General features: G+C 34.2%; 1 protein-coding gene across 1 annotated transcript; it reads left to right on the top strand.

The window, feature by feature from the left end:
- The first annotated feature begins 3,684 nt into the window (after positions 1-3,684).
- Positions 3,685-5,767, top strand: BDR25DRAFT_336757 (uncharacterized protein). The gene is made up of 2 exons (XM_033693133.1): positions 3,685-4,972; positions 5,073-5,767. Exons 1-2 carry the CDS (start codon positions 3,874-3,876, stop codon positions 5,312-5,314), a joined length of 1,341 nt encoding a protein of 446 aa, XP_033542785.1. The 5' UTR covers positions 3,685-3,873; the 3' UTR covers positions 5,315-5,767.
- Positions 5,768-12,097: the final 6,330 nt, after the last annotated feature.

The following is a 12,097-nucleotide window of genomic DNA, read 5'->3' as shown; positions in this document are numbered from 1 at the left end:
AAAGAAATATTTATCTGTTTATATATATAACTATAACACAAGCCTATAACATGTAACGCCTAACAGCGTATCTAAATACTTTTATTTAGATAATAACTAATCTTAAATTTATATAAACCTTTAGTTCTTAAAAAAGAAATTTTACTAACTTAATTAAAGCTAAAAATTAGCTAGCTATTATTTACTTTTAAGTATTACTTTACCTATAAGTATACTTTATAATATATAATTTAGTTATGTATAAAGTTTTTAGCTAAGCGCTTATATTTTTTTTAAAAAGTAAAATAACCTATATTAAATAGCTATAAAAAGTGTAATAAGTAAAAAAGTATATAAATAGTAATAATTTTACTATCTTTATAGTATTATAAAAAATAAAGTAAGTTATTAGTAAAGCTTACTATACTTAATATATTTAAGTTTATAAACTATAAAGTTAAGTAAAATCTTTTTTAAAACACACTAATTAGTTAGTTATAATTTTTTTTATTAGTTTATATATTTTATATATATATTTTTTTTACAAAAAAGTATACTTAATATAAGTATACTTTAATATTAATTTATATGTAGTTTACTTTAGTATATGTTATATAAAATATATTTAAATTATAGTTAGCTATATTTATTTTATATTTTTTTAGCTATATTAGTGTGTTAGAGATTAGTATTAGCTATACTTAGTTATAGGCTATAATTATTTACATGTACTAGTTAAATATTATTATTATGTGTCTATTACCTGTCTAATACTAATTTGCTAAGCATTATGCTACAACTATGTAACAGCGCAGGCAAGACAATAGGTCTAAATGCAGTAGAAATCTACTTAAAGGCATATAGAAGTGCGTGGGGACTTAGAACCTAGGAATGCTATTAACATCTATAGGCCTTATATAAAGGATATTAGAAAACTACTAAGCTAGCTAAGAAAAAAGGTGTAACTAAATACTTAAAAAAGTAAAAGTAACTATAAAGAATAAAGTTAAGTTATAGTTAAAGCTAATATAAAAACCTATTAAATAAGTTTTAAGTAACCTAAGATATAATAATTTATAAAAATTATTATAAACCATTTTTTAACCTAAATAACCTACTATAAAGATAGAATAGTAGGTAGCATAGATAGCACTAAAAGCAAGCTTTTAAAGAAAAATAAAAGTGTATTATAAAAAAGATAAATTACTGCTAAGCCTTGCTTATTAGGATTTATGCTTATATACAAAGCACAGGTTATGTGACCTCTAAACAGGCTAGGGGAGGCTATACTATCCCGCTCTAGGACATCCCGCCTTACACCTACCTTAATGTGCTAACTATTGCTCTAAGCAAGCTTTGCTTTTACAGATCATTTATAAACTGTGGTAGTATTTTATATTTACTAACTAACTTAATTATAAATTAAGACTATTTTACTTATACTATGTATTACTATTTTAAATTTATGCAGCAGCTTTTAAACTTAGTATACTTTATTTAAAATAAAGAGCGTGTTTTAAAGGCTAAATTAAGATAAGTTAGTTAATTTTAGCTATTATTAATAGTTAAACATAAGTAAATAGACTAGTAAAAAATAAAGTTAAGAAAAATAGTTACACATTAGAACATCTACAATGCTAAGCTTATAATTTTTATAGTTAAAATGTTAAAAATTTACTTAAAAATAGTCTAAAGTAGATTATATATACTCTTTAAGTAATTAATTCTAATTATAGGTGCTATAATAAGCTGTGTGTAATAGTATCTTATATAAAAGTTTTTAGTAAGTTAATAGACAAAGCTTTGCACATGTTGCGCTACACTAAAGTCCCTTAGACAGCAGCTAAGAAGGAAGAAGCCCTAGCAGGGGTCTGAAAGTATCTATACTATTTGTGTACTAGTGTCTTCTTGGCATGCTGTCTGAGCTAGCTGAGATAAATATTTTGATCTCCTTGACGAAAAACTCAAGAAGTTCGACGTTAAGCCACGGCATACGTATAATATAGATGAGAAAGCCTTCCTAATTAGTGTAATTACACGCATGAAGAGGATATTTTTAAAGGAGAGCTAGGAGAGAGGCGAGATACGTCAGATTATTCAAGATGGGAATAGAGAGTGGATCACTTATATCGCATGTGTATGTGGAGATGGATTAGCTCTCTCTCCAGCTCTTATCTATCAAGGCCTCCCAGGTAACTTATAAGATAGCTGGCTTTAAGATTTCGATCTAGATACGCATAGTACGTTCTTCTCTACTTCTCCAAGTGGTTGGATTAACGACGATCTCGGCTTTAAGTAGCTTACAACAATATTTAATCGAGAAACCAAAGTAAAAGTAAGAAGAAGTTATCGATTATTAATCTTTAATAGCCATGGCTCACATCTAACCATGAAATTTATCAACTACTACGATTAAAATCGTATACTACTAGCTCGCTTTCCTTCTTACTCGACTCATACGTTACAACCACTCGACGTAGCTCTCTTTAAGCTACTAGCTACGGCGTACTCAAACGAGCTTATAAGTTAGATAAATAAAACCTTCAGCCTTACGTCTATATCAAAGAGGGATCTCTATAGACTTTTTAACGCTGCCTAGAAGACTTCTTTTACTTAAAATAATATTCTTTCAGCCTTTAAGGCTACTGGTCTTATACCTTTCAATCCAAATCAAATACTGTAAAAGTTTAATAAGAAGGAGGAGAGGCCCTCTTCAAGCGACTCTCAATACTCATCTCTCTCTTAAGCTAATTTAAGAAAGGTAAAGAAGATAGTATATCAAGTAGTTAAAGAGTTAAATTAAAAATTAGCTAAAAAGCTCATTACAGGTATCCACCAAGCTTCAACACGATATATATTATCGGAAATAGAAAATAAGGGCCTCAGAGAAGTAATAATTAATAATAAGAAGAAGAGAAAGCGTGGGAAGACTTTAAAATTTCCAAATCCACCTAATTATCATGGTAGAGCTAAATTTTACAGTCCTTAAAAGGTTCGTCAGCTTCGTAAGCTGGAGGCTGAAAAAGAGAGGGCAAAAAAGGAGGCTAAGACTTAAAAGGAGGCTACTAAGATACTCTGTAAGGAGAAGAAGAAAGAAAAGATACGTATCAAAGAAGAGCGACAACGTTTGAGATTAATTACTGTCGCATACAGCTATCCGTCTATATATATCCTTCTGCTGTGCTAGCTGGGAGGTTAAGCTTTTGGCAAACGCAACAATTACTTATAAGGAAAAGATGGAGGCTAAGCAGGAGAGGCTCCGCTAGAAGGAGGAGGAGAGAGTAGCTCGTAAGGCCAATTAACAACTCCAACAAGATCTGAAGGAGGCCAAGAAGGGTAAAGAGAAGGTAGAAGAGAGCATATATATTGATCAGATTGATCAGATCGATCGTAGTATTAAAAGTAGTGTAGAGGAGGCACCTCCTGCGGAAACTCGTTCAGGGCGGCAAATCAAGCGGCCACAACGATTTTTAGATGAATTTAATTGATATATCTTATTCTACACAATTTTCTAGCCTATAGCCAGCTTTTGATAAATATATATAAAGCGTACGTAGTTGTGGAGGTTTTTTGGTTAAATCGTGGGGTGCCCAGAAATCGTGCGAGGCCTAGGGCCGTGCGAGCATTCGTCATATTTAGTAGCGGCAACCACGGTACACTCATGCGGACTATAAGAACCCACCACACAGATACTTCAGCTGGTCTTTTCCCAGCTTCGAACACACCAGCTTCGAGCGCTTCTGCTTCAAACACTTCAGTTCCAAATACTCCATCTTCGAGCACAATCACACTCCAGCTTCCGACACTCCAGCTTCGAAGACGACTTAAAACTCACCAAAACATCATTTTTCATCCAGATCAAAGTAGCGGATCGTTCACCTTTGCTAGGTCGTCATGGCAGCTTCTCTGAGCACAGAAGACCTGAGTGCGCTGCAAGAAGATGGCGTTCTCTTGCCCGGCCCTCAAGCTGGAAAGCGTAAGATTTCAGCATCTTTTATTCTAACTCCTCCATCCCCAGGACGTTCGTCTGCTTCTGGTACTACCTCGTCAACTAAGAGTACTGCGTCCGTCCGGTACTGCGATACTCATCCTCATCAAGACGTTCCAGATTTTCCAGACGAGCAAGAGAGTGCAGCTGCGTTGGAATATATTGGGCTACAACCTGCAACTGCAAAGGAAATTTTCGAACGTTGGCAATCGCGCCCAGATCCCGACCAATGTCCAGATGAGCTCTTGGACTATGTTTACGGCCATACATCCCAACTGAACCAGACTTCCTGGCAAGGCTATTCAGATGCTGAGGCTCTTCAAAGACTCGGCATTGCTCCCTGGCTCCGCAGCGTACTTCTTGATCCCAGGTTCAAGGACATCTACGAGACGGAAAGGCTTCAATTCTGGCTTAACGAAACTTTCCGCGGCAACTACAGATCTATTGCGACTATTCAACAGCAGCTGAAAGCATACGTGAAAGATCGTACACACAAGAAGAAGCAGAAACGTGCTAGTATTAAAGACGCTTTCCAGTCTCCTCCGGGTGAAGCTTCTTCCTCCTCAGATCCTACAGCCCTGGCGCAACATGTGGCAACCATGAGTCTTGCTAGTGATAGCGGCCATCTTCCTCAGATGCATATATCCATTGGAGCTGCCGAACCCATTCTTCCTGATCATAAAATCTTCTACAAGGCTCAAGCCGTCGCTGAAATGTCCGACTATCACATGTTCATTGCCGAGGATGGCTCGATCAACATGCAGGCAATTTCAAGTTATCGTGGAGGTGACTTTAACCCTGTGGACGATGCTTGGTACTGGACTCCCGAGTATGAGACTGTAGTCAAGTACCGAGACTGGGCAGTTCGTCGTATACGTTCTGGCGAGGTTGTGATCATACGAATACAAGTCCCAGGATCTTTTCTTCAAACACTCCGTCAAGAAGAGCTTTGGTTTTCTGCAAACTGGAAAGAATATATTTGGGCGTGCAAAAAACGATTACCACGTAAGGCAAGTTGGCATCTGCGATTCTGTCTATCTAGTTTTAATACTAATTAGACTTGAATAGGACATCCCCAGCAAGTTCACCAAGTACTGGAAGCCAGGACCAGAGCAGACCGATATCATGCTCGGCCATATCTGCTCCGGTGTCGCCCCGAAAATCGCAAAGATTCGACCGAATGAAGTCCAGACAATGATTGACAAAGATAAGGTATTGAAGATTGGAAATAACAAGGCTACACAATGGGTTGTCATGCACGAGGATGTTGCCGAAAAGCTGGCTCTACAGGTTAGAGGGAAGATGCACATTGAAATCTTCTCAGCGACGGAGCCAAAGGACCAGTGAAAGGCACAATCACAGGGAGCTTAGGCATGATCAAAGGAGCTCAGGATTTAATCATGTACAATCGCGCCGGCTCACGCTGGCTCAGGGCTCGTTCGGGTATGCTCAGCTCAGGCTGCTTACTCATAGCTCACGTTACACCCCTGCGTAACTCATGGTCGAATCCGGAAAAAGCTTAACTAGAGAGTAGATTTCACTTGATTATTATCCGCTATTTCCATCGCACGACTTGTCTTTTTCGGACAAGTTGACCTTGCTGATCCCGATTTCACATACCTATCTGGTACTCTCTACCTCTTCACTGCTATGGAACCTTTACTCGCCACTACACTCGCGTGTATGCCACTGTTACGCCCTGCTGGAGATTCGATCGCCAACTCTGCGGTTATGTCATGGTTCAAATCTATTACTTCTTCAATCAGTTCTTTTAAGGATGGCAGCAAGCTCTCAACAGGCAAACGCGGTGTTACTTCAAGTATATCGGAATTACCTCTACACTCAGGCAGTGCCAATTATCACAAGATGGCGGAGGATAAGAATATAAGGGTGGATGTTAATTTGAATCAGAGCCACGAGATGAAGAGTCTGTCATTGAAGCATTCTTGAGCGCACTCAGGCGCGGCGAGGTTGAGCTTAGGTGGACGAGCATATTTGGAGAGCTTACAGCGCAAGTAACAAGAGAATCTTTACATCCAGATCACTTATATACTGCCTTAAATTCAAATTGGGAGATTTAGCGGCGCATGTTCTGAAGTTTGGCTATATAATCCGGATTTAGCACGTGCAAACTTGACGTTAGATAATAAACATTACTCCATCTAGGTGGCATAGTTAAGTGACAGCGCGATTAAGAGCTTGCATGTTGGTGCTGGTTAATGATTGCAATCCATAATGTACAACAGAACTCGCGCTGCGATTGTGAGCTAGTAGCTTCTGTCGCACGTGTCTCACGCGATATCATACCCATGTACTGCACTATTCACTCATTAGGCATAGCTCCTTTCTCGTGCAGTATATAGTCAGCCTAGAGCTCTATTGGGCTCCTTAGACCTTATAATCCACTTGTGCAATCCACTTTGTTTAGATCTTAGTACCTTGTTAATTTGCTTACTATATAACCTCTTCTTAGCTTATGCAAGAGTTTTAAGCCTAGAGTTGCGCTCCTAACTAGTACTATAGTCACTACTGCACATTTAGCTTTTGCATCTAGCTTAAGGGGCCCCTGTGAACCTTAACAGATATTAATCACAGATTGCTTACTAGCTAAGTGTTACAATCCTTGCTTCGTGGAAGCACTCGGGTTGGTGTTATTCCTGGTGAGGTAGGACGGGGTAGGAGGGGCCGACGGTAGGGTGTACAGTCCTACGTAAGGGCTATAGGGCTAATAGAGTAAAGTAGGGCGACTAGATTGTGGTTTGTCCCTATAGCGGCAGTATAGTGGCCGGGTCAAACAGTCCTGTTAGACAGAATTAGAGGTATATATAATGCAAGATATATAGATAGTATTACAGCTCTTTAGAAAGCTAGAATGCTACTTAGTCTATATAAGAAATAAACTAAATATTAAACACACCTTTTAAAAGTTGTTTAAAAACAAAACTATATACATGTTCTAGGATGCTAAGAATAAGTTAGATAAGTTTATGTAAGCTTACTAAGCACTACTTTATAAACTTTCTTAAACTTATTAAACTTGCAGCCTGCCTTTTTATTAAATAATGCATTCTTTTATAATTTTAGGCAGCTGCGCTGCTTTTGCATCTTCTAATTAGTCTGTAAGCAAGCCCTACCCTAACCTAGCTAGATTATAGAGTACTAGTAGTAGGGTTATGTTAGTCTAGCTATAGACTGTAACACGCTGCCCCTCCTCCCTAGTAGCGTCTTTACTGCTCTGCTTATATAACTGTGTTAGTAAAAGCTTATTTATAAATGTTACAATCCTTGCTTCAGGAAGCACTCGGGTCTTACGATATTCCTGGGGAGGTAGGACGGATGGTAGGGGCCAATCCGGCAGGGTGTACAGTCCTGCGTACAGGCTATTGGGCTATTGGAGAAGGGTAGGGTGACCGGATCGTGGTTTGCCCTATGTGCGGCAGTAGGGAGGCCAGGGTTAAACAGTCCTAATAGACAGGGTTAAAGGTATATATAGTGTAAGATATACAAATAGTATTACAGCTCTTTAGAAAGCTAAATGCTACTTAGTCTATGTAGAGAATAAACTAAACATTAAACACACCTTCTAAAGGTTGTTTAATGTAGGAACTATATACATGTGCTAGGGCGCTAAGAGGAGTTAGTAGGAGTTTATAAGAGCTTACTAAGGAGACTCCTGCAGGCTCCCTTAAGCTCCCTAGATTTGCGGCCCGCCTCTTTATTAGACAACGCATTCTTCTATAACCTTAGGCAGCTGCGCTGCCTCTGTGTCCTCTAACTAGTTTTTAAGCAAGCCCTGTCCTAATCTAGCTAGATTGTGGAGCACTGCTGGTGGAGTTACGCTGGTCCAACCATAGACTATAACACGCTGCCCCTCCTCTCTAGCGGCGTCCTTGCCGCTCTGCTCACACAACTGTGTTAGTAAGGGTTTATTTATAAAGTGCGTATCCTTCTACTAGAAAGCGTCCTTAACATTTATTTTTTTTATACTAAATAGCTTATTAGTCCTATTTATTCTATTATCCTTGTGTTGCTCTTTATTTTAATTCTTTTTACTAAACAAAAATAAAGCCCTATAGCGCTTACTAATCTTTAGGGTTGTCTTATATATTAACTTTATCCTTAGATAACTATGTTAAGTGTGTAAAAAAGTATAGTAAATGTAACACTTTTATTTTTAACACTATATAGGATTGTTTTAAAAAGAAACAGAAGACGCTTCTTTAAGAGGCCTTTGTTACAAAGGCTTATAAGTGTGCTTTATTAAAGGAGCAGCTAGCTTGTAAGCGCCTTCTACTAGAAGAGCAGCAGGCATAGGACTAAGAACAGCTTTGTTTATAAAAGAAGATGCTAAGGGTGATAAATAGGGAGTGTTCTAGACAGAATTATATCTAAAAGTTGTTAAACCTGTTAGAGGCTTGTTATATAAAGTACTTAAAAGAGGACCTTTCTTTCTTAGATAAGATAGAAGCTCTAGAGGCTAAAGCAAAGGGCTGTTCTCTTTTTTAACCTTTATTAGCTAAGACTTATCTCTAAAAGCTACTACTATCTAGTAATAACATAGCTGTTTTTTTTAATATAGGTGCTTTATTGCTTAGCTAGTTTCTTTTAGATAAGCTTAAAGGTACTCTTGTACTAACAGCTGCGCATTTCTTAAATTCTTAGCTAGTTTCTATGTGTTTTTACTAGTAAGCTACTCTTTCTATTTTACTAAGAATTTCTTTTAGTTTTTTTAATTACTAATAATGTGTTTAACCTTATATTCTATTTCTTTGTCTTCTTATTCTTATATAGATAGGGGAATTTCTTTTAGTGCTTTTTCTAATCTAGTGTCACAATTGTGCACAAGTAAGGTTATAGAGCTTTACAGAGGTCTAGTTTAATTACTATGTAAAGCATTATAGTAGGTACAAGACATTATGTAAGGAACAGAAAAGTTTAGAAAGAAATTAGTAATTAAATACTTAGCTTAGAAGTCTAAGCACTTTAAGTATAAATTAAGCCTGTTTTAGGTTTAGTTAGTGTTAAAGCAGTTTATGCTTAAGTTTATGTCTATGTTATGTTATATTTATGTTAGACATGCACTAATAATACTTTAGTACACATCTAATATAGTTATGTCTAGGATCTAGAGAGGATACTGTAACAGTACCCCCCCCCTTATTAGAAAAGGAATTCTTTACATTAGTAGTTCTAGCATTAAGTTGTTTTTATTAGGGTATAGGTTTAGTTTAGATAAGTATTAAGTGTAAAATTAAGTTACTGCAGAGTTCTCTTGCAAGGCTTCTGCAGGTTCCTATAACAGTTTATTATATCTAGTTTATTTTATAAAGTATTTATAGATATATTTCTTCTTATTAAACTAGATTTATTTAATGTCTTCTATAACATATTCTAGTTTATTATTTATAATAATAGGTTTAGGTAGCAGGTTTAGCTATCTAGGTAAATAGTTAGATTTAGAGGCTACTTAGCGCAGCAACAATATGTAAAACATAGGGTGTATCTTTATGCTGTTAGGTAGGATTAATTAGTAAGTGTACAATAAAACTATATAGGCTACTATAAAGGGGCTAAGGTTCTTCTAATTAAGTTTCTTTAATTATTAGTTTATTTAAATATTTCTAGTGTCTAGCTAAACCTTCTTGCTAGCTGCATACATAAGGGTAAAGGTTTAAGATTAGTTTATGTACTCTTATTAAAAAGCTTAAGCTTATATAAGCTTTTTATAAACATATTTAGATATATTTTAGATTTTATTAATAAGTCTATTTACATCTATTACTTATATAAACTAATAAGTTAGTTAGAGAGTATTTAAAAGTAGTTTAAATCTTATTTAAAAGTAGTATCTGTAGTTTACTAAAAACAGAGATACTTACATTAATTTAGATGTTATGTTATTAGCTTTAAACTATGCTATAGCTAACTATTTTACTTAGTTATCTTACTAGTAGTTTATGTACACTTATAAGACTTATTTTATTACAGTGTTTATATTCTTAGTCTAGCTATTAGTCTCTAGGTAAAAAGCTGTAGATAAATAGAAGATAATTTAAAGCTGTTTATAAAGTTTGTTCTAGAAGGCTAAGACAAACTGCGTACCTCTATCTAATATAATTATGTTAAGCAGGCTATAGTAAACTTATATGTATTAGTAGAATAACTAGGCTATATTAAGGGCAGTTATAGAGAAACATAGTATTAAGTATTAATACTTAGTTAAGTAATTAACAACTACTATAATATTTATATACTTTTTAAATAGAGGTAGGTTTATAATAAAATTAATTAATATGTCTTTTTAAGCTTATTTAAAGATTAGGAGTAGTTTAAGTAGGCTATTATACTTTTTTTAAAAGGCTTTTACTTTACAGCAAGTATAGCAACATAATACATATTAGCGTACAGTATAGAACATACAAGGCTAGTAGTACTCTCTTTATAGTAGGTTAAGAGTCTTTTCTCTGCCTAAGTGTCCTCTAACAGGCAAGTTATGTATAATTTAAAGTAGTTTAATTCTTAGTTTATTAGAATTAAAGATTATAAGTTAGTTATAGTAATATAGCTTACTATTTTAGTTTTTATAGTTAGCTAGTGTTACTTTTTTTAACTAACTAGCGCTGTTTTAGAGCAGGTCTAAGGTTTCTTAGATAAATTTATTATTTAGATACTTATTAGTAATAATTTAATTATTTATCTAATTTATTTTATTTAGGTTAAAGTTTAAAAATAGCTTAAGTTAAAGTAAAGTTTAGTGTTAAGCTTTTTATACTTTTTTTTAAGTAAGGATGTTTTAGGATTGCCTTATAAAAGCATCTAGTTTCTCTCTATCTTAACTAGAATAATAAGTAATTTTAAAATTAAAATAAAATAGGTATTTAAACTAATAAGCTTATTAGTAGCTAAGTTATTTTATAGTTATAAAGTACTATAAGTTCTTATAGTTAGATAGAACCTGTATTAGATGCGCTACACCTTCTAGTTTAGGTTGCTATTATTTAAAGCAGTGTACTATAGTAAGTAATTTCTTGTTATAGATCTTATAATTACTTTTTATAGAACTTATTTTTTTTAAGAAGTATGTAATAGGCCTAATAGTCCTATCTAGCTTAGTCTATAAGAGAACTCCTGCTACTATGTAGTCTAAGGCATTAGCTTCTATAAGTATTAGTAGTTTAAAGTTAAAGTAGTAAAGTATTAAGGCTTTAGTAAAGGCTTTCTTTAGCTAGTTAAAGGACTATTAGTAATTTAAGTTAAAGTTAAATTAAATCTTTTTCTTAGTAAGTATAATTATAAGGCTTACTTACTATAAAAAGTTATTAATAAATTATTAGTAAAAGTTAGTAAATTTTATAAAGGCTTAAACATCTTTTATATTTTTTAAGTATTACTAATCTAGCATAGTCTAAACTTTAATAGAGTCTATTTAGATGCTATTTATAAAGATTACATATTTTAAATATGTAACCTTTAATTAGTAGAACTTACATTTGTCTATGTTAAGTTGCAGACCTGCTTTTTCTATAGCCTTTAGCACTAAGCGTACATGTCACGGTATCCTCCCTAGATCCCAGACATAACTGTATTAGACGTGTACTAGAGTATTATTAGTGCACGTCTGACACAAACACAACACAACATAGACATAAACTTAAGCATAAACTGCCTTAACACTAACTAAACTTAGAACAGGCTTAATTTATACCTAAAGCGCTTAGACTTCTAAGCTAAGTATTTAATTACTAATTTCCTTTTAAACTTTTTTATTTTTTACATAATGTCTTGTACTTACTATAATACCTTACATAGTAATTAAACTAGACCTTTGTAAAGCTTTATAACCTTACTTATGCATAATTATAATATTATGTTGTGTTAAAACTTTAGCTAAGAATAGCCTCTAAATTTAATTTAATAAGCTTAGTACTTATATAACTCTAAGCTATTAAAGTAAGCTAAGAAGCTTTTTAAAAAGCGCTTACTTTATAAAAAAGCTACTATATTATAAGCTTTAAAGCTTTTTAAAAGGACTTTAAAAAATAGCTTTATGTTATTAAGTAGTCTATTTCTGCCTTAACTTTTATTATAGTAGTAGGAACTAAGAACTTACTAGCCTTAAAGCTTACTTAG

The sequence above is a fragment of the Lindgomyces ingoldianus genome (genome assembly GCF_010093535.1).
Source record: "Lindgomyces ingoldianus strain ATCC 200398 unplaced genomic scaffold BDR25scaffold_36, whole genome shotgun sequence".
Classification (NCBI taxonomy): Eukaryota; Fungi; Ascomycota; class Dothideomycetes; order Pleosporales; family Lindgomycetaceae; genus Lindgomyces; species Lindgomyces ingoldianus.
This window is presented reverse-complemented; position numbering and strand designations above follow the sequence as displayed.

Bases quoted from the DNA above. Each gene is read 5' to 3' on its own strand.
- BDR25DRAFT_336757 (XM_033693133.1), top strand. From the start codon at position 3,874: ATGGCAGCTTCTCTGAGCACAGAAGACCTGAGTGCGCTGCAAGAAGAT. The intron at 4,973-5,072 runs GTAAGGCAAGTT...ACTGGAAGCCAG, and splicing joins GTGCAAAAAACGATTACCAC to GACCAGAGCAGACCGATATC.